Consider the following 26,500-nt stretch of genomic DNA (forward strand, 5'->3'; position numbering starts at 1 on the left):
CAGGTCATGATCTCAGGGTCCTGGGATCGAATTGGAGTCTGTTTCTCCCTCTCCCTCAGCTTGTCTCTCCCTCACCTGTGCACTCTCTCTCTTTCTCTTTCTGAAATAAATATTTTTAAAAAGGGGAGGGAGAATGGGGGGAATTTATTGCCCCAGATGGCACCCCTTTTACACTAAATAATTTGAGGTGGTCCAATGATAACACTGAACACTTTAATAGTAACATTATAAGTAATAATAATAAGGATGATAGAAAGAGAAGGTATTTCTTTCAAATTTTACTTCAGTTAAAAAGACGGAGATGGGGGGGTGCCTGGGTGGCTCGGTCATTAAGCATCAGCCTTAGGCTCACGTCATTATCCCAAGGTCCTGGGATCGAGCCCCGCATAGGGCTCCTTGCTCTGCAGGAAGACTGCTTCTCCCTCTCCCACTCCCACTGCTTGTGTTCCCTCTCTCGCTGTGTCTCTCTGTCAAATAAATAAATAAAATCTTTAAAAAAAAAAAAAAAGATGGAGATGGGGGCGCCTGGCTGGCTCGGTCAGTGACGGACACGACTCTTATCTCAAGGTCATGAGTTTGAGCCCCACATGGGTGTAGAGATTACTTTAAAAAAAGGGGGTGGAGGAGTAAAAAAAAAACCCAAATCGGTTATATAAGAATATACAGAAGTACTCTGCAGCTATGGCATAAATCATAATGTTTGGAAAACATCTTTAAATAAAGGCAACAGGAAGAATTATTTCATGCATTCACCCATTAATAGAGTGTGTATTATGTGCCAGATACTGTTACTAAGTGATACAAATATAATAGGACAGTATCTGTCTAGAGAAAGAGACGAATTGGCCAATGATTACAAGACAGTGTGGTTGATACTGCAAGTTGGGAATAATGAGAGCATAGGGAGAGAGGAGTCAAAAAAAGGGTGTGGGGCAGGGGTGGGGCTTCCTGGAGAAGGGACATGTGAGCCCTGCTGCGAAAAGCACTAGGTTCTGCAACTGGGAGCTACGCCCAGGCCCAAGAGCTAACTGCGTAATTATTCAGTGTGGAAAAAGTTCCATAGACCTTTTAGACAGAACTATGCTAGGCACCCACCTCCTACTTACACTTTTAGGGTGGATTCCCCAAAGAGAAATAATTGGCTCCAAGGACATAAACATTTTCAAAGCTATATTCCAAAAATGTCCCCATTAGTTTTCCTACCAAGAGGGATCAAGTGTGCCTCGGCCAGCACTGGGTATTCTCTCATTTATTTATTTATTTTAAATGTTTTATTTATTTATTCATGAAAGTCAGAGAGAGAGAGGCAGAGGCAGAGGCAGAGGGAGAAGGAGGCTCCCCGTCTAGCAGGGAGCCCAATGCAGGACTCGATCCCAGGACCCTGGGACCACGACCTGAGCTGAAGGCAGATGCCCAACCATCTGAGGCACCCAGGCGCCCCTGGGTATTCTCATTTAAAAAACAAAACAAAACTGTGTGTTTTGAAATGTCACACAAAGTTACGTTTAATTATTATTTTAATCTACCTTTCTTTGCTTATTAAAAAAATATTTTACCAAAATTTTATTACTTTTATTCCTCTACCACGAATTGCCTATTTATTTTTATCCATTTATGTACTGGATATTTTTATCAACCTCTATAGGCTCTTTATGTAGTCAGGCATTAACTGTTTGCTTGTCCCTCTTGCAAAAAACACAGGTTTAAAGAGATAGAATTCCCATGCCGTAAATTCACCATTTTAATGTGTACAATTCAGTAATCTTTATTATATTCATGTAGTTGTGCAACCAGCATCACTATTTAATTCCAGGACATGTGTATTACTCCAAAAAGAAACCTCCTACTCATTAGCAGCCATTTTCGTTCTCCACCCAGACTCCCCAACTCTAGGCAACCTCAAATCTACTTTCTATCTCTACAGAATGCTTGTCCTTTCTGCTGCCAATTTTTCTGTATTATATTTTGTAGTTTAATAAGGCTGTTTTAAAATGTTTTTTATTAACATAAACTGTATTATTTTTTTCAGGGGTACAGGTCTGTGATTCATCAGTCTTACAAAATTCACAGCACTCACCATAGCACATACCCTCCCATTGTCCATCACCCAGCCACTCCAACCCTCCCACCCCTTCCCCTCCAGCAACCCTCACTTTGTTTCCTGAGATTAAGAGTCTCATGGTTTGCCTCCCTCTCTGGTTTTGTTTTGTTTCATGTTTCCCTCTCTTCCCCTATGATCCTCTGCCTTGTTTCTCAAACTCCACATATCAGTGAGATCATATGATAATTATCTTTCTCTGATTGACTTATTTCGCTTAGCATAATACCCTCTAGTTCCATCCATGTCACTGCAAATGGCAAGATTTCATTTTTTGATGGCTGCATAATATTCCATTGTATATTTATACACCACATCTTCTTTATCCATTCATCTGACAATGGACATCTAGGCTCTTTCCATAGTTTGGTTATTGTGGACATTGCTGCTATAAACATGGGGGTGCACGTGCCCCTTGGGATCCCTACATTTGTATCTTTGGGGTAAATACCCAGTAGTGCAATTGCTGGGTCATAGGGTAGCTCTATTTTCAACTTTTTGAGGAACCTCCAATACTGTTCTCCAGAGTGGCTGCACCAGCTTGCATTCCCACCAACAGTGCAGGAGGGTTCCCCTTTCTCCACATCCTCGCCAACATCTGTTGTTTCCTGAATTGTTAATTTTAGCCATTCTGACTGGTGTGAGGTGGTATCTCATTGTGGTTTTGATTTGTATTTCTCTGATGTCGAGTGATGTTGGGTACTTTTTCATGTGTCTTTTGGCTATTTGGATGTCTTCTTCACAGAAATGTCTCTTCATGTCTTCTGCCCATTTCTTGATTGGATTATTTGTTCCTTACATGTTGGGTTTGACAAGTTCTTTATAGATTTTGGATACTAGACCTTTATCTGATGTCATTTGCAAATATCTTCTCCCATTCTGTCGGTTGTCTTTTGGTTTTGTTGACTGTTTCCTTTGCTGTGCAAAAGCTTTTTATCTTGATGAAGTCCCAATAGTTGATTTTTGCCCTTGCTTCCCTTGCCTTTGGTGATGTGTCTAGGAAGAAGGTGCTGCAGCTGAGGTCAAAGAGTTTGCTGCCTGTGTTCTCAAGGATTTTGAGTCTCAAGGATTCCTGTCTCACATTTAGATCTTTCATCCATTTTGAGTCTATTTTTGGGTATGGTGTAAGGAAATGGTCTAGTTTCATCCTTCTGCATGTGGCTGTCCAATTTTCCCAACACCATTTGTTGAAGAGACTGTCTTTTTTCCACTGGATATTCTTTTCTGCTTTGTCGAAGATTAGCTGACCATAGGATTGAGGGTCCATTTCTGGGCTCTCTAATCTGTTCCACTGATCTATGTGTCTGTGTTTGTGCCAATACCATACTGTCTTGATGATGACAGCTTTGTAATAGAGCTTGAAGTCTGGAATTGTGATGCCACCAGCTTTGCTTTCCTTTTTCAACATTCCTCTGGCTATTTGGGGTCTTTTCTGGTTCCATACAAATTTTAGGATTATTTGTTCCATTTCTGTGAAAAAAGGTGATGGTATTTTCATAGGGATTGCATTGAATGTGTAGATTTGCTCTAAGTAGCATAGACATTTTAACAATATTTGTTCCTCCAATCCATGAGCATGGAACATTTTTCCATTTCTTTGTGTCTTCCTCAATTTCTTTCATGAGTACTCTACAATTTTCTGAGTACAGATTTTTCACCTCTTTGGTTAGATTTATTCCTAGGTATCTTATGGTTTTGGGTGCAACTGTAAATGGGATCAACTCCTTAATTTCTCTTTCTTCTGTCTCGCTGTTGGTATATAGAAATGCAACTGATTTCTGTGCATTGATTTTATATCCTGCCACTTGATTGAATTCCTGTATGAGTCCTAGCAGTTTTGGGGTGGAGTCTTTTGGGTTTTCCACATAAAGTATCATATCATCTGCAAAGAGAGTTTGACTTCTTCTCTGCCAATTCGGATGTCTTTTCTTTTTGTTGTCTGATTGCTGAGGCTAGGACTTCTAGTAGTATATTGAACAGCAACGGTGATAGTGGATATTCCTGCCGTGTTCCTGACCTTAGCGGAAAAGCTCTCAGGTTTCCTCCACTGAGAATGATATTCGCTGTGTCTTTTTCATAGATAGCTTTTATGATATTGAGGTATGTACCCTCTATCCCTATACTCTGAAGAGTTTTGATCAAGAAAGGATGCTGTACTTTGTCAAATGCTTTTTCTGCATCTATTGAGAGGATCATATGGTTCTTGTTCTTTCTTTTATTAATGTAGTGTATCACATTGATTGATTTGTGGATGTTGAACCAACCTTGCAGCCCAGGGATAACTCCCACTTGTCGTGGTGAATAATCCTTTTAATGTACTGTTGGATCCTACTGGCTAGTATTTTGGTGAGAATTTTTGCATCCATGTTCATCAGGAATATTGGTCTGTAATTCTCCTTTTTGATGGGGTCTTTGTCTAGTTTTGGGATCAAGGTAATGCTGGCCTCACAAAATGAGTTTGGAAGTGTTCCTTCCATTTCTATTTTTTGGAACAGTTTCAGAAGAATAGGTATTAATTCCTCTTTAAATGTTTGGTAGAATTCCCTTGGGAAGCCATCTGGCCATGGGCTCTTATTTGTTGGGAGATTTTTGATTACTGCTTCAATTTCCTTGCTGGTTATGGGTCTCTTCAGGTTTTCTATTTCTTCTCTTCCTGGTTCAGTTTTGGTAGTTTATACGTCTCTAGGAATGCATCCATTTCTTCCAGATTGTCTAATTTGTTGGCATATAGTTGCTCATAATATGTTCTTATAATTGTATTACTTTGGTGTTGGTTGTGATCTCACCTCTTTCCTTATGATTTTATTTATTTGGGTCCTTTCTCTTTTCTTTTTGATAACTCTGGCCAGGGGTTTATCAATCTTATTAATTCTTTCAAGGAAGCAGCTCCTAGTTTCGTTGATCTGTTCTACTGCTCTTTTGGTTTCTATTTCATTGATTTCTGCTCTGATCTTTATTTTTTCTCTTCTGCTGGGTTTAAGCTTTATTTGCTATTCTTTTTTTTTTTTTTTTAATTTTCTCCAGCTCCTTTAGGTGTAGGGTTAGGTTGTATATTTGAGACCTTTCTTGTTTCTTGAGAAAGGCTTGTATTGCTATATACTTTCCTCTTAGGACCACCTTTGCTGCAGCCCCAAAATTTTTGAGCAGTTGTGTTTTCATTTTCATTTGTTTCTGAGCTGTCATTTTCCTTGTATGTCCTTGTTACGAACAGCATCTGGATAGACACATCTGGGTGAAATTTTGCCACTAATTTAACCATTTGGTTGCTGAATTGCAAGACAAGAGCATGTTCAACTTTATCTGATTAGTATTCTCTGACTTAATAATTTTGCAAACTGAATCGCTTTATAAACTAAATACAGAAAACTTACTAGTATGGTCTGGTTTCTAAGCAACCATTTCATTAAGAAAAGCTCCACTTGGGAAAAACATCTGTTTGTCAGTAAGGTTTCTGCTGTCATTATACAATTTCACAGTGAAAAAGCCAGGGTCACCCTGTGCCTCAGTAATCCTTAGTTGTGAAAAGGTCAACAGGGGGTACTACAACGAGGGAGCCATTGGTTTCAATCTGTGCTAGTCCCTGAACCTTGTTACCATGAAACAAGTCAGTTTTTCTCAACAGCCACATAATTTAAAAACATTATCTTCTGATTATAAAACAATAAATGTTCATACTATAAAATGTGAAAAATATAAGAAAAAAGGCGTGAAGAAGAAAATAAAAATCACTTGAGTTTTTGACACCTTCACATTAGATCTCATTTCAAAAATGGGTTCCACTGCTAAAAAAAATTATTTGAAAACTACTGGCCACAATCAACTCCATATGGTTTTACCTTTTTCATCTGCAATGAGGATGTTTTCCATAATGGTTAAGGGCTGTGTGTTGAAACAGAGTTTGGAGATTTAGAGAGATAGATTTGCTGTTGTTTTAAAAGCAATAGACCCTTGTTTTCACATGAAATCCTTAGAGGAGACTCAATGAAAGAGAAGAAAGCAGAGCCCTCTAGTTAGAGTGGGGTTGACTAGTGGTCTGAGCCCACCCAGCCTACCCCCTTCTTCACTGATCCTACGGTCCTATACAACATAGGCATTCATGTGGTCCTTACTGTCTGTAGGCTCCTCCTTGCCACAGTATTGCGTCTTTGCTGTTCCCTTAGTCTGGGGCACTCTTCCCTCCCTTCTTTAATAGGATCACTCATAATCATCTACCAGATCTTGGCTTATGGGTCATTTTTTCCTTCCCCTCTCTGTCAGGTAAAATGTCCCTAACAAAGGCTCTCATACCACTGCATACTTTTTCTCCACAGCACCTGTCAAAGCCACATTTCACCTTTGTTCATGTGATGACTGGATTACTACTTGCCTCCCACCATCTCCTCCCCCCGCCCCCGCCCCGATCAAATGTAAATTCCACGAAGGCAGGGAACGACTTTTGCTCAGCAATGTACTGAGCATAGCACCCTCACACACACAGTAGGTGCTCAATTAATCTTAATGAATGAATGAATAAACATTTTAAACCATTAAGAAAAAAGGCAATGGCCAAAGATATTTTATAATTTTTTTGCCCTTATCTAAAGTCAGGTTACCAATAATGGAAAATAGAAGTTGGACATCAAGTGCAAACCTGCTTCCAAAAACAGACTTCCCCTAAGAAAGAAAACTTTAGCAATCATGCCCTGGCTGGTGGACAGGACAGATGACCTAATTAGGTCTTTGGAAGCTCAGTGCCTGTGATCCATTCCCTGAGGCTCAATTCATTCCCAATCTTCCAGCTTCCTCAGGGACAGCAGAGACACCACAAGGTCAGGAAAACCGAGTACAAAGGTCTAATATAGGAATCTAAAGATGAGTAGCCAAAACTGTACGGACACCATTTACGTGCACTTTTCCCAAGTGCACTGCCCAAGATCTCGACGTGACCAAAGAAGGAGAAATTGATGCTTCAATCAGTTAAAAATGTTAAACTTATGACTCAGCAACAAAAGGAACTATGTTAGGGTTAATAAAAAATATAATTGGGCTTATTAAGTGTGTGAACAGGTTCACGGATCATCTTAATCACATCTGGTGAGATTAGGAATTTTAATTTGTATCTGAAATAAAGGGACATGCAGGCTGTGTGCTGTTTGGTTTGAGAGAGAAGAGCAAGGGCAGGGCATCCCTCTAACCGCCACCTCAGAGCAGTTCCAGTAAAACAGATGGATTCCTTCTGAGAGTCAAGTAATATCGTACTTAAACATAAGTCTAAGGAGGAACTTGCTATTTTACTTGTGAGTTCTCTCACTAGTTTATCTTCCTTAACTTGCCTTCAAATTCCAACTTTACTAAAGACGGAGTGGCTTCAGGGCAAAATTTAAACAACTGTTCTATAGAGAAAGTACTTACACCTTAACAGCTTGTGAAGTTGACATCGAAACAACAGACTATCCCACAGTATCTCACAACTGCCTTCTCGGTACTGAACCCTGCCTTTGTTGCTGCTGGCTTCCACGAATAGGATGTAAATGAGCCCTGGGAACCAAGAAGTTAAGTTGTTTACATGCTTAGCTGAAAATGTCAAGGTCTACCGCTGCCAGGGCTTAATTTACTGTCCGTGAGAGCAGAGGCCATGATGATTTAAGAAAGGTGAGAAAACGAAATGGAGAGAGAAGGGAAGTTCGGAGAAAGCAGCACTTGACTCTGGAGTTGATTCCAGTCTCCATCCCTCATTGGTTGGCCTTTTAATAGTAACAGCCTGGAACTTTGGTCTCTATGTCTGAAAAATGGGGAGATGAAGACATGGACTCACAGTGTTGTGGTGAGGAGTAAATGAGATAATGTAAGCTACATCTGGTAAGCTCTGGTGCTCAATAAATCATGAGTGAAAATAAGAACAAAGGAAGCTTAAGTAATAACCATCAACAAGCATGATACTTTCAAATCCAGGAAGCCCATCACCAAGACATTACCAGTGGACTGCAACAACAGCAAGCCTTTAAAGGCTCCCTAGAGCCCACACAGAACAGCTCGGATGCCTTTCCTTGGTATTCCAACAGCTTCTGCATTCCAGTCCGATCCCACTGCTCCCCCCCTTCATGCTCACTTTGCTCCACTAACAACTTGAACTGCTTCTCTTCCTCTGTACTTGCCCCACTCCTGCACATCCTCCTGCCTCTGCTTTTCTTTCAGTCTTGACTCCCTCACCCTAGCTCCACACATCTAAATCCTGTCCACCCGCCCTTCAGAGTCCTAGGGGCTCCATGAAAACTACTGTTCCGAACTTTTAAAGTATATTATTGTATTTTAAAAGTGTAGAATTCAGTGCTTTTTAGTATATTTACAAGGTTGTGCAATGATCACCAATATCTAATTCCAAAACATTTTCATCACTCATATCCGTTATCAGTCACTCCAACCACACCCCTTTCCTCCCATCCTCTGGCAACCAGTGATCTACTTTCTCTCTCTATGGCTTTGCCTATTCTGGACATTTCATGTAAATGGAATCATACGATATGTGACCTTTTGTGTCTAGCTTCTTTCACTTACCGTGTTTTCAAAGTTCATCCATTCTATAGCATGAATCAGTACTTTATTCCTCTTTTTTGCCAAATAATATTTCATTGTGTAAGATCTACCACATTTTAGTTATCCATTCATCAGGTGATGAATATTTAGGCTGTCTTTACTTTTTGGCAATTATGAAGAATGCTGCTATGAGCATTCATATATAAGCTCTTGTATAGACATCTGTTTTCATTTCTCTTCGGTATGTATCTAGAAGTGGAACTGGTGGGTCATATGGTAACTATGTCTGACTTTTTGAGAGCTGCCAGACTGCCTTCCAGAGCAGCTGCACTGTTCCACAGCTTCCACCAGCACAGTACGAGGGCTCCGATTTCTCCACAGCCTCATCCCTTATATCATTTCAAAGTAAGTTATTTTTAAATGTCATTTACTGGAATCAGAAATGAACAAATATCAAAAGTTCTATACAGAAAGCTACGTGTTTACCTGACTCACACTCTCTGAGGATAAAGAACCGAAACAGTCATGATCATCAGCAGGAAGAAAGGCAGGCAGTGTGAGTCACACATTCACATTCCACTAATGCAAGACGAATTTCAAAGATACACATAAAGATTGCTTAAAAAAATAATACTGTGCACATTGCCAAATGAGCAAAACCACACACGCACACACACACACACACACACACACATATCCCAAGCAGACATGAGATCAGCATATTATTAAGTTATAGAAAGGGTTGATTAATAGTGAAACCATTTCCCATTGGTAGGCCTAGTTCCCCCATACCTAAGACCACCTGGGAACTCAGCCCTTGTACCTAGGAACAAGAACAATGTGTGCAATAGGACTAATTATTCTTCCCCGTTGCAAGAGCATTATCTTCAGAGCCAGAGAGATTTAAGACTCAAATTCTGATGCTGACACTTAGTATCGATGTTACTTTGGGCTGGTTTATTAACTGCTTTGAGCCTCAGTTCCCTCATCTGTAAATTAGGGCTAATACTGAACTTGCAAGGTTGCCGTGACTGACAGAATAAGCACCTAATAAGTGGTAACTTCTATAATATTGACTGCCATTTCTCTTACATGGCAATTATCCGGGACAATCTTGGGAAGTGAAAATAACTAACGTCGAAGTAGCCAGTTCATCTTTTCCTTACAGGTAAAAGTACTAAACTGCTAAATTCTTTTTTTTTTTTTAAGATTTTATTTATTCATTTGACAGAGAGAGAGCAGGGAGCCCGATGCGGGGCTCAGTCCCAGGACCCCGAGATCATGACCTGAGCCAAAGGCAGACACTTAACTGATTGAGCCACCCAGGTGCCCCTAAACTGCTAAATATATTCTGATGCAAATCTGAATGCTTCAGTCTTCAACTGATAGAGGAAATCACTGGATAGATATTTGAAAAATGAGGCTAATGTAAAACTCAAGTGTTCTGGGCCTCGAAATGCAACCTATAGCTAGAGGGAGATCACTGGGGCTGCAGTAAAAGGGTGCAGTAGACCAGGAATCCCTAAGAAATGGATCTCTACCATCCTCGCGACTTTTGCAACTGTAGCAAAGTCAATTATTCATCTATAAAAGGATTATCATATCTGCTTTTATTATATTTCAGGACTGTGGACAGAATCAAAGCTTTCTAGATAATTAAGCATTATTCAATTTTAATAAATATTACTGATAATCATAATATCTGTTTTTAATCTTAAAAGCACAAAAATAGAGCCAATTTCTACCATTATTTGAAAAGTTCTAAAGAAGTAACCAAGTGTATTAGAGAGAAAGAAAGATTTGGAAGCCATGAACAAGGGTTCAAGCTGCTTGCTTGCTATGTCCTCTTAGAAGAAAGACTTCCAGGGTGCCTGAGTGGCTCAGTCGACTAAGCATGTGCCTTTAGCTCAAGTCATGTCCTGGGAGCGAGCCCCACATTGGGCTCCTTGCTCAGTGGGAAGCCTGCTTCTCTCTCTGCCTCTGCCTGCCATTCCCCCTGCTTGTGTTCTCGCTCTGTCAAATAAATGAATAAAATCTTAAAGAAAAGAAAAAAGACTTCTGCTATCTAAATCTCAGAATGTTTAGCTATAAAGCGGGAATCTCTTCACACTGCAAAATTAACTCACAATGGATCATGGCCCTAAAGGTAATTGTGAAAACTACAAAACTCCTGGAAGAAAACACAAAAGTAAATCTTCGTTAGCTTGGGTTAGGCAGTGATTTCCTAGAAATGACACCCAAAGTGCAAGCAATAAAGAGAAAAATTGGTGAGCTGGACTTGATCGAAAGTAAAAAGTTTTGGGCTTCAAATGCACTGTTAGTAAGAGAAAAGACAACCCACGGATATTTTCTGCCATTCATATAGTGAATAAAGAACCTGTTTCCAGAATATATAAAGAACTCTTACAGCTCAATAAAAAGACAAAATACGCAAATTAAAAATGGGCAAAGAATCTAAATAGACATTTTTCCAAAGAAGGTAAAGACATGGGCAACAAGCTCATGAAAAGATGCTCAACATCATCAGTCACTTAAGGAAATGCAAATCAGAATCACAATGAGATACCACTGCCCACCCATTAAGATGGCTGTAATAAAAAAGACAAGAAATAGTAAGTATTGGGGAGGATGTAGAAAAATTGGAACCCTCTTATATTGCTGATGGGAAAGTAAAATGGGGCAGCCACTTTGGAAAACAGTTTGGCAGTTCCTCAAAAGGTTAAACACAGAGTTACGATATGACCCAGCAATTCTAATCCTAGGTATAAACCCATGAGAAATGAAAACGTATGTCCACACAAAGACTTATACATAAATGTTCATAACAGTGTTATTAATAATAGCTTAAAAGTAAAAACAACCCACATATGACATTAACTTATGAATGGATGGACAAAATGTGGTTCATCTATACAGTGGGACATCCTTCAGCCATAAAAAGGAGTCAGTACCAATCCATGCTATACCGTGGACGAACCTCAAAAACATGCGAAGAGAAAGGAGCCAGACACAAGACCATACATTGATTGTATGACTCTTTACATGTAACATCTCAAATAGGCAAATGCACAGACACAAAAAGTAGTTTAGCGGTTCCCAGGGGCTGAGGGTAGTAGGAATGGAAATTCACTAATACTGGATATGGAGTTTCTTTTTGAGATGATGAAAAAGTTCTAAAATTAGATAGTAGTGATAGCTGCACAACTCTCTAAATATCCTAAAAACATTGAACATTTTAAATTGGGGAATGTAGGTATAAATTATATTTCACATAAAAAGTTTAAAAAAATAGGGATAATCTTCTACCTAGAACTACTTCAAGAATTTACCGAGGCAGCATATACGCGAGACATTTGCTAAATGCTCATTTGTTAATTAGGTGGTACAAAAACCAGGTCAGGACATAAAAGTAATCTTCCCATTTCAAGGACATAAATGGAGATGATAAACTTCACAAGACTGCATTCCAAATTTCAATGCCAGATCCAATTAGATGGTCCTTCAAGGGATAGAATTATTTTCAGCTAATGGTTTCCCAACTTACTTTACTTGAGGTAGAAATGTGAGAATGAGATAGGGAGTTCAGCTTCTGACAAGTTAAGACTTGTAATCCTGCTCAGTTTGAAACTCTGTAAAAACAATTTCACCTTGTAGCCACCGTCCCCCCACCTCCTTCCGGGCCTTTTGCCTTCCCCTCCCCTTGGCTCTTTTGCCAGAAATGAAAATTCTTCTCTGAAGAGAAAGAGGGTAGAAGAGTTAGTGAGATCTGTTTGGGCATGTCAAGACGTCTAGGTTGTCCTCACTACACGCACGGGTATACTTTCACCTCCATGCTTGGCTCAGGGCCTAGGGTTTTTGTTTTTTGTGTTTTTCTTTTTTTCCCTTTCTCAATGACTCTGGTAGTTTTATCCAAAGATCCTTCTGACACTGACAGGGATCCCTTGGATCCCTGAAATGCATCTGTCTCTGGTGTTACTTTCAAAATGTCCTTTAAATAATTGAAAGTGACTGAGAGGATACATGAGCAGATCCACAGTATGATAAATGACCTGACTATAATATCTTACTAGAAGAATATTACTTATTTATCATATTCATTATTGAACATCTATTTCGAAACTGAAATGTGAAAAATACCTCAAACATCTAATATACATTATGGGACCCTCAAGGACATATTTTAACTCCTATTTTGGAAAAGAAGACTTCTACTTTTTACCTTATATACTTCCTTGTCAATTAAATTTTTTAAAACAATGAAAATGCATTAATTTGTGCAACAATAATAATGATATAACAAAGAATGAAAAAAAGAATAATCTAAAAAGGAGAGACACTTAATGGCCATAGTCTAAGATTAGGTCTTCTATTTATGAACTCTGGCTGGAACTTGGTACATAATTCTCTGCCTGAAGAACTTGCTACCGAGAACCCACCACAGAGTAGCTGTGGTGAGAACTAAATCAACCATCACTTTCTCAATAGGATTAAAAGGAGATGCACGTCTTTCACAAAACGAAAATTTAACTCCTAGGGAATTTAGTTCTCAGATTGTTGTGATGCACAGATAATACACACACCGGAAATTCTTTTTTTTTTTTTTTTTTTTTAAAGATTTTATTTATTTGCGAGAGAGAGAATGAGAGACAGAGAGCATGAGAGGGAGGAGGGCCAGCGGGAGAAGCAGACTCCCCGCCGAGCAGGGAGCCCGATGCGGGACTCGATCCCGGGACTCCAGGATCATGACCTGAGCCGAAGGCAGTCGCCCAACCAACTGAGCCACCCAGGCGCCCACACACCGGAAATTCTTACATCAGGTATCAATAAGTATCTGTTGAATGAATGAGTTTATTTAATCCCACTCTGCTCTGCTGGTAGAATGCAAAGTTGGTGAGAAATGATAAAAGAAACCCAACTTATCAACAAATCAAGCAAAAGATATGTTGTAATTTTCACATGGAGACATTCAGACAGCCTAGAAAAGGAAAACTTTAAACACAGACACATATGCGCGCGCGCGCACGCGCACACACACACACACTCCCCACAACTAAATGCTGCTCAAACCACAGCCCAACACCCCTTGTACTGCAGAACATTTACAAGTAGGCTGGTCTTGTCCGACTGGGAGTCCAAAATGGCTCGGCTCCTGGCATGCTTTACGCCTGGGCAAATGACATTGGCAATGCGGGTGGGAAAATTCAGCTCTTTCCTTTCTTAATGGGAAATTCACCTAAGGCCTTGGCCTCTAAGTGCATGTTACAAACACCAAAACATCAATTAATTCAAACTTGTCCATTGTGGGGAGCTGAGAACAGAAATTACACCTCTACCTCCCATGTTCTTCATTGCCAAATTAGCTACTAACTGATTAGCACACCAATTAAAATTACTAAAAACAAACATAAAACCAACAGTTCTGATTTTTATAGCAGACCCTAGAGGCTAATGAGCTCAATGGGTTAATCAGCTAAGAAGCTTATTCCAAACAGCAATGTTGCCACATGAGAACGATATACCTCCCCTTCTCCAAAAACGCTGTCCTAAAAAAAAAAAAAATCAGCAAGAAACAACTTATCATAACAGGATTACAGTTTCTTTCTTTTTTTTTTTTTTTAAAGATTTTATTTATTTATTTGACAGAGAAAGACACAGCAAGAGAGGGAACACAAACGGGGAGAGGGAGAGGGAGAAGCAGACTCCCCGCCGAGCAGGGAGCCCGATGCGGGACTCGATCCCGGGACTCCAGGATCATGACCTGAGCCGAAGGCAGTCGCTTAACCAACTGAGCCACCCAGGCGCCCCAAGGATTACAGTTTCTTGAGAAAAGTGCCAGGTGACTTATTTTGAGACTTCTTAATTATAGGCATTTGAGGTTCTTGCTTCATTGATTTGTCTTGCTTCCATAAGTACCATTCATTGTCACGTGACTTCCTGAGCCCCAAGTTTATCTCAATTCCAGGCCTCTTTGCCATTCACCTGTGGGTAGTTACTTTCTTGAAACCCTCTACTCTTTTGGCTTCTCCTCTCACGTACTTGTCCTTTTACCTCTTTGGGTGGGCATTTTGTCTCCTCTGAGGAATTTTCTTTTTGCTTTTTAACTTAGGCATGACAACGCGCTGTTAAAGTGTTTTGTATATAGTAGGTGCAGAATAAATGTGTGCTGAATAAAGAATGAATTCCAAGGCTCTGGCCTTTATCACTGTATGCTATCCCCTCTGCACTCTCTCTTAAGCTTTAAATACTAGATCTGTACAGAGCGTACCCAAATTATACTAGGAAATAAGTAGCCAATAAAGACCTAAGCATGCCTCGTGTTCACAGAGGACCTTGCCTTTTGCAGACAAACAGAACACATCAGAGTGAAGGACTGCATTACTGTCTTCAGTTCTTCACCTCTCCCTGAATTCATGCCCTTTGCTCTATGACCTGGCAGTATGTCCCACTAAAGGAAAAGAGTTTATTTCTCTACCTCTTTACTTTAGGGCTGGGCCACATTGACTTATTTTAGCCAACAGAATGAGGCAGAAGTGATAGGATGCTAGTTCCAAGGTTAGGCCCGAAGAGGCCTTTTGAATTTATTCTTATTCTCTTACTGTTCTGCCATCACCACAATACACCCCGCATGGCCACTGGGCTAGGGATGACCAGGACCAGGCACAGCAGAGCTACTGCGACCGGCCCACAGATCTGCAGGGAGAGGCAGGACTGTCCGGCCAAACCCAGCCTACATCAGCTGAGCTCCATTGGTTCATTCCTTCATGTCTGAGTGATAACGGATGATGGGTGTTTAAACTACTGAGCCTTAGAGTAGTTTGTTACATAGCAATAACTACCTGATAGCGTCTGCCTACTCAAACTCTGGATCTGAGAAGCTACATGTATTACCACGTTATCTAGCAGTCTAACAGTAGAAGCAGTAGTAATATAATGATGATGGTGATGATAACACTAAATTCATAACAGCTAACCTTATTTGAACACTTACTGTGTGCTAAGCACTTTCTTTTTTAAGATTTTATTTTTGAGAGAGAGAGACACTGTGTGTGTGTGGGGGGGTGGGTGGGTGTTTGTGTGCATGCGCACGCACACACATGACCGGGGTGGGGGAAGGGTAGAGGGAGAAGGAGAGAGAATCTCAAGCAGACTCCATGCTGAGCGCAGAGCCTGAGGCCACACTTGATCTCATGACCCTGAGATCACAACCTGAGCCGAAATCAAGAGTCGGACACTTGACCGACTGAGCCCCTAGCCGCCCCTGTGCTAGGCACGTTCAAGGTATTAACTCATTTAATCCTAATATTAACCTCCCTTTATAGACTTTTTACAACAGAACAGTTTTAGATTTACAGAATTATTGAGAAGATAGCACAGAGAGTTCTCATATATTGCACACCCAGATGCCCCTATTATTAACTTTTGCATTAGCACGGTAACTTTGTCACAATTAATGAACTAAGAATGACATTTTATTATCAGCTAAACTCCATAATTTACTCAGATTCTCTTTGTTTTTCCCGAATGCCCTTTTTCTGTTCCAGGATCCTATCTACCACATTACATTTAATCATTGTATCTTCTTAAGCTCTGACAGTTTTATCCCTCCCCCACCCTTATTAAATTTTTAATTTTTTGGTAACAGTTTATTGAGATAAAATTCACGTTATAATATTTGCCAATTTAAAGTATACAATTCAACAGTTCCTACAATACTGACAGAGTTGTGCAATGATTACCACAATCAATTTTAGAATGTTTCCATCACCCCAAAAAGCAATCCTTAGCTATTCAGCTATTAGCTTCAGCTATTACCTCGCAATGCTCTCCCCCTTCCCACCGGCCCTAGGCAACTACTTATCTAGTTCTTGTCTCTGTAAATTTTCCTATTCTGAAAAACAATTTTTTTCCTTATTCTGCATGTTTAATATATAGGAACCATATAATATGTGGTCTTTTGTGACTGGCTTCTTCCACTTAAAATGTTTTGAAGATTCATCCCTGCTATAACATGCTTCAGTATTTCCTTTTTTTTTTTTTTAAAGATTTTATTTATTCATTTGACAGAGAGAGACACAGCAAGAGAGGGAACACAAGCAGGGGGAGTGGGAGAGGGAGAAGCAGGCCTCCTGCCGAGCAGGGAGCCCTACACAGGGCTCGATCCCAGGACCCCGGGATCATGACCTGAGCCGAAGGCAGACGCTTAACGACTGAGCCCCCCAGGTGCCCCTTCACTATTTCCTTTTTATAATGACTGAATAATATTCCATTGTGTGGATAAAGTACAGTTTGTTTATCCATTCACCAGTTGATGAATACTTATGTTGTTCCACCTTTTGGCTATTATGAACAGTGTTGCTATGAATATTCAGGTACAAGGTTTTGTGTGGACCTATGTTTTCAATCCTCCTGAGTACATACCTAGTGGTGGAATTGCTGCAACAAGTGGTAACTCTATGTTTATCTTTTTGACAAACTGCAAGGCAGTTGTCCAAATTAGCTGTACCACTTTACATTTCTATTTAGCTCCCTTTCTATAGATATGAAATTGAAGCCCAGAGAGATTAAGTAATTTGCCAAAGTCAATACAGCTGAGCAGCAGAGGAATGGAGGTACACTCAGGTGGTCTGTCCCAGAGTCCTAGCTCTTTTTTTTTTTCTTTAAGATTTTATTTATTTACTTGTCAGAAAGAGAGGAAGAGCACAAGCAGGGGGAGCGGCAGGTAGAGGGAGAAGCAGACTCCCTGCTGAGCAAGGAGCCCGATGTGGGACTCTATCCCAGGACCCTGGGATCATGACTCGAGCCGAAGGCAGACGTTTTAACCGACTGAGCCACCCAGGCACCCCCAGATTCCCAGCTCTTGACAATTACATTCCACCACTGGAGCCAAGAGAAGCTGTGAGATAACTGACCTTCGCACCATGTCTGATTCTCACCCTTTTAGGAAGGGTACCTATACTCTACATCCCTGTTCATGACATCTCTCTGTAGATTTGGAATCCACAACCTTAAAAAAAAAAAAGATGCGGGGGGCGCCTGGGTGGTTCAGTCGGTTAAGCATCTGCTTTTGGCTCAGGTCATGATCTCAGGGTCCTAGGATCGACCCCGCATCAGGGTCCCTGCTGAACAGGGAGTCTGGTTCTCCTTCTTCCTCTGCCCCTCCCCCTCACTCATGCGCTCACTCTCTCAAAATAAATAAATAAAATCTTAAAAAAGAAAAAAGATTTGGAATCCACAAATTAATGGAGATGGGGAGAACAACAAAGAATCACAAAAGAGAAATAAAATTATTGCAAAAAACATTTTGATGAAAAATATTATATACTATGAGATTCTTTTAGTTTAGAGGGAAAGCAAGGGTGCATTCTAGCAGTAGTCAAGTACATAAAAGGTTAAGGTAATGAAAGTTCATGTGTGAGCCATTTATCACCTCCTTGAATGAGAAAAAATGGGCTTTAATCTATAGAATAATAAAAACCTCCTCATCATTATCAGACACTGAAATTCTGTTAGAACCCTTAGGGAACCATCCAGAAATATTATGACTTAAACTGAGTACTAGCTAGGAGGAAAGATGGACCAGATGACCTTGCGGTTCTACAACCGCAGGGATTTCGTGCAAGCACACGTGCTACAATCTTTGGTCCACAGACTCCACGTCCTTTCACCAGGATGAACTTACCCCGAATGGCAGACAGATAAACAAAGGTGTCCTCATGCTCCAAGTTCTCCAAGAATATCTGGAACCACAAAACAGAGCAATGGTATGATTCGCAAAGAGCAAGCAAGACATGAGAGCCCCTTAGAGCAGCCTCAAAAGAATAAGTGCCTTTCTTCTCGTTTGTCTTAGCTAGACATGGATCTGACTATAGAATCTTGTAGGGAAAACAGTGTATATGTTTGAAGTCCCATTTTTTTTTTTTAAAGATTTTATTTATTTATTTGACAGAGAGAGATACAGCGAGAGAGGGAACACAAGCAGGGGGAGTGGGAGGGGGAGAAGCAGGCTTCCCACTGAGCCCGATGTGGGGCTCGATCCCAGGACCCCGGGATCATGACCTGAGCCGAAGGCAGCCGCTTAACGACTGAGCCACCCAGGCGTCCCATGAAGTCCCATTTTTATAATCACTAAAGAAGGGTGGCAAGTTAGGGGGAGATACTTCTTGAAGTGGCTAAGTATATACCAGAAGTAGGCATAGAAAGCAAAATCTGGAAGAAAAATCCTCAACATTTTCTCCCCTACTGCCCATATGGTGGACAATTCTCACCTGTGTCGTGACAGACTACCAGTTAAGACACACGAGATGCCGTGTTTGGGGTTAGGTCCAATTGAAGGCATATTTGCTATAATTTGATCCTTTTGCACTCAGAAATATACGGAAATGCAAGTGACAGATATTACTGGACTAAACCTGTTCTAATCTATTTTTTTAAACCTTTTGCACATTTCAGCACTTCAACTGGCATTAGTAACAAATTGTTTTCAAAACAACAGATTATCTCACAATTTAGGAACGCACCAGGTGTGTCAACTGCAGAGGGTACTGCTTATCTAGAAGACATGACAGCGACATGTTAAGTTTAGGCCCCAGTATGAGGGCCAGAGAAAGATAGTGGCCATGTGCTCATGTGCTTCCTGCTTGGTATCTGGAGGAGGATGAGGTGTCTGTTCCATATATAGTGATGCATCCTTTGCTGGCACAGTGATTCTTGATACCAACTTGGTGCTGCCGGTCTCACAACGGCAGCACGTTAGGAAGAACCTAAATTAGTCAAACTGGAAAGAGGGCCAGGTTGGAAGGGGTGGGGAATCATGTAAGTAAAGGAAGCTTAATCCAGGGTAGTGGCCATGGGAATAAAGAGGAAGAGACGGAGATATATTTGAGAGATTTCTTGGAAAAATAATTGATGGACCTGACCAATCATGCACAGAAGATGAAGGTTAAATAAGTTAAAGAAAATTCCAAAGACGTTTATAGCATTCACCATCTAAATAGCTGTATGAAGGGCTATGTTTGAATGATTACTCAAAGGAGATATATACTTTGAGGTTTTCAGCAATATTTCAAAGGCAGCAAATCCTTGGCACATTTCCAGGCCTTGGTTGTCTCATCTATAAAATGGGGATAATACCAATACTATAGCTGTTATGAGGACTAGAGATAATATCTGAAAGATACAGGACCTGGCTCAATAAACAGCAGTTATTATTATTATTATTAACTTATTTGGGGGGGGAGGGGAAGAGGGAAAGGGATAGAGAAACTCAAGCAAACTCTGCACTGAGCACAGAGCCAGAGGCGGATCTCACAACCCTGAGATTGTGACCTGAGCCAAAACCAAGAGTCGGATGCTTAACCGACTGCGCCACCCAAGCGCCCCCAACAGCAGTTATTATTATGACACTATTGGTTCTAATACTTTAGTGACTAAAGATAAATGTTTTCAATCAGAATTATAACTCTTAATCTAATGGCTAAAGTATATGAAAGAAACGATAATGATGATGATGATGATGATGATGATGATGATGATGATAGTAATGACAGTGAACCTTTACAAGATGCTCATTATGTGCCAATCACTCTAACTAGTGTTTTACATAGACTTCTTTTTTTCAAGGGGTCAGCAGGGCTGCATTCATTCCCTCTAAAGTCTCTTATTTTTATTTTTAAATTTATTTTAAGTAAGCTCTACGCCCAACGTGGGGCTTGAACTAACAACCCCAAGATCAAGAGTTGCCTGCTCTACCAACTAATTCAGCTAGATGCCCCTACATGGACTATTTTATTTTAAATCTTTTATTTTTTTTAAGATTTTATGTAATCATTATGCCCAATGTGGGGTTCAAACTCACAACCCCGAGATCAAGAGTTGTATGCTGTACCGACTAAGCCAGCCAGGAGCCCCTACATCTTGCAACATAAAGTGGGTCCTATTGTTATTACCCTCATTTTACAGATGTAGAAACTGAGGCTCAAAAAATTTAAATGACTTATCCAAGAAACTGATCTGGGATTTGATCAGTAGTCTCTTAATCTCTACCCATACTGAGGTCAGGAAAATTCCCACAAAAGGGAAAAAAGATCCTCAGCTAAGCATACATTTTCTCCCACATACATCTCCAAAGTAAAGCACAGCTTCTTCACTGTGATGGAGGGAGAAGGCAGGGAGTTTGGGGGGCGGGGGAAGGCCCAGTTCTGCACAATTCCCCTCTTAAAAGGGGCCCAGAAAAAACAGGTGGCTTCTTGGGAATTTGCTCATGCTGTTCCATCCCCTTTTCTTTCCTGTTCATGATCAGCTGAGTGGTCTCAGTCTTGCCTCCTCAGAACAATTAAAATTTCCCTCAGGGTAGTCCAGGGCAGTGCTTGATACACAGTCAAGTCTCCTGCAAAGCTGCCCCACTCTGTGTGCCTATGGTTTGCCAGTGTGTTCTACTCACCTTGAGAAGCTTCTCCTGCATCTCAAGGGCTTTTGTTTCTCTCCGCTCTATCCAGCAGGAAAGACTTCGCAGAGCAGCAGCCCGGGTTGGAATTTGAGGATCGTAAGCTGATAAGAGAATCTCCTGGAGCTGGTCTGTGGTTACACTTCCAGATTTCTGGTTTGTAGTAGTTCTGGGTTCACTGACCTCCTGAGGAATGAGTGGAGCATCAGATTTCAGGCCCGTTTGTTTGGATTTCTCATGGCTTTGCTGTTGTTGGAGGTGAGACTCATCAGTGTAACTTTCATGACTGGCTTGTTGCTCTTCTATCTCCCCTTCTGGATCCTTTTTGTTCAGGGTACTCTGGGCAGCCACACTGACAGCCTCAGTGGAAAAGGCCCCGTGTGTAGAGATGGTGATATGGAGATCGACGGCAAGCTCCTGGATGACAGGGTCAGGGTACACCTCGGAGACCTTCTCCAACAAAGGCAGCAACTGCTTCAGGACAGCAAAACCACTTGACTTCAACTACAAAATGAAATGAAAAATGCCAAACCGAAATTAATATAAGAGATGTTAATAATGCCTGAGCACAAGGAAACAATCTCAATAAGAGGGGCAGGAAGCGTATCTTATTCATGGTGTAATCAGCATAGTCTAGCACTCAGTAACTATTGTTGAATAATCACAGCTAACACTTATTAAATACTTACCCTGAGCAGGTACTTTTCTGAGTTAAAAATATACCAGTGAGGCATATGATTACACTTAATTTTTACAACCTGGTGGGAAAAACATGGTTATCTTATGGTTTTAATTTGCATCAGCCAGACTACCTACCAGGGTTATTAAGCATCCTTTCATGTTTATTGGCTGTCTGCATTTCTTTTTCTGTGAACAGCCTGTTTACAACCTTTGTACACACTTACCTATTACAGCTATTCTTACCATATCAGATTTTAATGCTCAGTCATATGGTGAAATTCTTTTCCAGATTATTATATTTTGACTTTTATTAATCTTTTTTATTGTATTTTTTTTCATGTCTATGTACCTTTTGCTATAAAAAGATGAGTTAACATTACATCAAAAACTAATGATGTAATGTATGGTGATTAACATAACAATAAAAATTTAAAAAAAAAGATGAGTTAATATTAGCAAAGTACTTAGTGCCTGACATATAGTAAATGCTATGTAAATGTTTTAAGACAAAATACGATAAACAAAAGAATACCCACATAGTCATACCCCTATGATCCTAGCTATGATTACTATCTTGATTATAAACGGGGGAAACTGAAACACAGAACAGTTAAGTAAAATATACAAGGTCACACCACTGGAAGATGGTAAGATATGAATTCAGTAAATCTGGCTCCAGATTCTACCCTCTCACCTAATACCCCACACAGTCTCAACTGAACAAATAAAGCAGCTTTTAACTACATTTTCTAAAGTGGCTGGTCAGCATTCAAGGACACCATAGGTCTGGAAGGGACTGGGACAATAACTGGAAAAAGAATTTTTCCCAGAAAGTGAGAGTGAAAATTACATAAGGTTTTATTCCCTCTAGAAGCTTTGTGCATAATGCCACATGCCTTCCTAGGAAAAATGCATGTGCAGTGAGTAGAGAAACAAGAAGCAATGATAGGGGCACCGGGTGGCTCAGTTGTTAAGCGTCTGCCTTCGGCTCAGGTCATGATCCCAGGATCCTGGGATCGAGCCCTGCATCAGGCTCCCTGCTCTGCGGGAAGCCTGCTTCTCCCACTCCCCTTGCTTGTGTTCCCTCTCTTGCTGTGTCTCTCTCTGTCAAATGTATAAATAAAATCTTAAAAAAAAAAAAAGAAGCAATGATAATCCTTTTCTGTTTGAAAACACTAGGAATATTATCATATGGGGCTTCATTAGTCCCTGATATTTGAAAACCTGCAGGTCTTAAATCCTTTTTAGAACAAGGCGGGGTATTTATTACTTACTCATTCATTCACTTCATTATCCAACCAACCAACCAACCAACCAACCAACCAACCAACCGTCTTTGTAGGACCTATATAACATTCTCATTTAAATTCTATGTCCGCAGAACTATTACTGTTTATTTTCCCCACCGCTTTCCTTCCAAGTAAATAAAAACTTGAAGTTCATGTCAGGCTTGTACGTGTAGAATTTCACCATACATTCCCCTCAGATTTCTTTGTTTAAACAATTAGGAACTATGCAAAATGGACAGAAGGTAAATTGCTTAGCTTTGCAACATATGTGAACCTATCTGCATGTGTACAACAACTGACCGTTCCAATATTACTATATCTTAAAGGGAGAAGAGAATATGTACATCCAGAATAAAAGTATATGTTATCTAAGAAAAGGGCCAATTTCATCAGGAATCTGTGGAACTGGGAAATATATTTTAGTAATAGATAGTAATAGATATTTAGATAATTTTGCGAGTGTTATCATTATGCCAGACTTCATTCAGTAGTATTCCTCTGTAGTGTTAGGGACATTTGTTTTTTCTTTAAGCATCTGAAATGGGAATATCTACTTATAGCTACAATGTATGGCCTCTTTTTCAACTGTATACAATAATTTCTTCTTAAAAAAAAGATAAATAGATCAATGGAACAAATAGAGAACCCAGAAAGAGACCTATACATAGTCAACTGATCCTTTAAGTTTTTTTTAACTGAAGTACAGTTGACACACAATATTACATTAGTTTCATGTGTGCAAGACAGTGATTCCAGCATAGTCCACTGATCTCTGACAAAGGAGCAAAGTTAACAGAATGGAGAAAAGATAGACTTTTCAACAAGTGGTACTTGAACAACTAGACATTGATGTGCAAAAAAATGAAATTTTTTTTTCAATGCAAGAAGGTGTTTTTATTATAGCACAGGGACAGGATCTGTAGGCAGAAAGAGCTGCCAAAAAACGAATTTAGACACAGACTTTACACTATCACAAAAATTAACTCAAAATGGATCACAGACTTAAATGCAAAACGCAAAACTATGAATTCTTACAAGATAACATTAGAGAAACTCATCTAGATGACTTTGGGTATGGCACTGACTTTTTTAGACAAATTACCAAAGGAAAAAAATCCATGAAAGAAATAACTGATAAACTAGATTTCACTAAAATTTAAAAATTTTTTAACTTTTACTCTGCAAAAGACAATGTCAAGAGAAAGAAGACAAGCCACAGACTAAGAGGAAATATTTGCGAAAGACGCATCTGATAAAGTTCTTTGTGTATCTAAAAGACACAAAGAACTCTTAAAACTCAACAATAAAACAAACAACCCAATTTACAAATGGGCAAAAGATCTGACAGACACCTCACCAAAGAAGATATATTAGATATGAGATGCTCAACATCGCATGTCATCAGAGAATTGCAAATTCAAACAAGATACCATTACACACCAAACTGAGGGTTCTAGAGGGGAGGGGGGTGGGAGGATGGGTTAGCCTGGTGATGGGTATTGAGGAGGGCACGTTCTGCATGGAGCACTGGGTGTTATGCACAAACAATGAATCATGGAACACTACATCTAAAACTAATGATGTAATGTATGGGGATTAACATAACAATAAAAAATTTTTAAAAAAGATACAATTACACACCTCTTAAAATGACTAAAATCCAAAACACTGACAATACCACATGCTGGTGAGGATGTGAAGCAAGAGGAGCTCTCATTCACTGTTGGTGGGCATGCAAAATGGTACAGCTACTTTTGCAAGACAGTTTGGCAGTTTCTTACAAAACTAAACATACTCTTACCATATGCTCCAGCAACTGAGCTCCTTGGTATTTACCCAAATGACTTGAAAACTTATGTCCATACAAAAACCTACACATTGATGTTTATAGCAGCTTCATTCATAATTGCCAAAACTCAGAGGCAACCAAGATGTCCTTTAGTAGGTGAAGGGAAAGATAGATTGTGGTACATCCAGACCATGGAATATTATTCAGCACTAAAAAGAAATGAGCTATCAAACCTGAAAGACACGGAAGAACCTTAAATGCATATTACTAACTGAAAGCAGCCAGTATGGAAAGGCTACAAAGTATATGATCCCAACTAAATTACATTCTGGAAAAGACAAAACTGCGGAAACAGTAAAGAGATCAGTGGTTGCCAAGGGTTTGATGGGAAAGATGAATAGGCAGGGCACAAAGAATTTTAAGGGCAGTGAAACTATTCTGAATGATATTATAATAATAGATACATGTCATTATCCATTTGTCAAAACCCATAGAGTGTACAATACCAAGAGTGAACCATAATGTAAACTATAGACTATGAGTGACAATGATGTGCCAATGTAGGATCACTGATAGTAATAAACGTATCTCTCCTGTGCAGAATGTTGCTAGTGGGGGAGGCTGTGCTCTGTGGGGCAGGAGGGATGTGGGAGATCTCTCTACCTCCTGCTCAATTTTGCTATGCACCTAAAACTGCTCTAAAAAAATAGTCTAGGGGCACCTGGGTGGCTCAGTAGTTAAGCATCTGCCTTCGGCTCAGGTCATGATTCCAGGGTCCTGGGATCGAGCCCAGCATCGGGCTCTCTGCTCGGCAGGAAGCCTGCTTCTCCCTCTTCCATTCCCCCTGCTTGTGTTCCCTCTCTCACTGTCTCTCTCTCTGTCAAATAATAAATAAAAATCTTTAAGTTAAAAAAAGGAAGTCTAATAACAAAAAATCCAACTATCTTTTCTTCGAGTTTTCAAACTTCTTAGTCATTGTGGGATTCATCTTATTCAACTGGGTAACTTCTCTAATCATCATAGGCAAGTAGGTGGATTTTGAATCAAATAGTTTATAAGGCTTAAGATTAAAGTTATGCATTCCTTCAGCTTCATAAGCCTATAGATTTCCCACTATGAAAATAATCAGGGAAATCCAAGACTACAGGTGCCAACTATTTTGTTCATAAATGTTCAAAAAATTTTTGAGGTATAAAATAATATTCACTTAATTGATAGATGAGAAAATGGAACCACTGAGTCATTATTAATTATTTCTCAAGGGTCACCGAGGCCATATCAAAATTGAGAATTAACCATATAGCCCTTATTTCTACTCCTGTCATGCTTCTCAGCACAGATCTCATATCCAGACTTCAGAATTCTGTGTAGAAGGGCCTGAGGCCTGAAGCCCACAAGTGAGTGACAGATTCCTTTATCTGGCTGTGTCTCTTCCAGAGTCTCTGGAATACTTCAGAAGTGGAATGAGCAGAGGTATGCCAGCCCACGTCTATGATTTCTTTCAGGGTGTCAGGAATGAACCAGTTAGATGGGAGTTGTTCTGAATTTCTGCAAGTTTTCAAATTTAAGAACTGGAAGTTGGACGGGTAGGATAGGATTAAGGGTAGGGAGTGGTGGAAGGGAGCATGTCTGCAGAGGTAAACATATGAGAACCAACTGACAGTCAGAGGAGGGCATGTGTCCACTGA

At 40.0% G+C, this 26,500-nt stretch overlaps 1 protein-coding gene across 1 annotated transcript in view; it reads right to left on the bottom strand.

The window, feature by feature from the left end:
* TANGO6 (transport and golgi organization 6 homolog) overlaps nucleotides 1–26,500 on the bottom strand; it is a 189,609-nt gene that overhangs the window by 95,343 nt on the left and 67,766 nt on the right. Inside the window, exons 13-14 of the mRNA XM_045890837.2 lie at nucleotides 21,051–21,557; nucleotides 18,291–18,348 (exon numbers count right to left, since the gene is read on the bottom strand). Of these exons, the coding sequence (XP_045746793.1) occupies nucleotides 18,291–18,348; nucleotides 21,051–21,557 (565 nt within the window). The remainder of the gene's footprint in view (nucleotides 1–18,290; nucleotides 18,349–21,050; nucleotides 21,558–26,500) is intronic.

This window comes from Mirounga angustirostris, unplaced genomic scaffold (assembly GCF_029215605.1).
Source record: "Mirounga angustirostris isolate CCGP_5_RB_7025 unplaced genomic scaffold, mMirAng1.0.hap1 SCAF_16, whole genome shotgun sequence".
Taxonomy (NCBI): Eukaryota; Metazoa; Chordata; class Mammalia; order Carnivora; family Phocidae; genus Mirounga; species Mirounga angustirostris.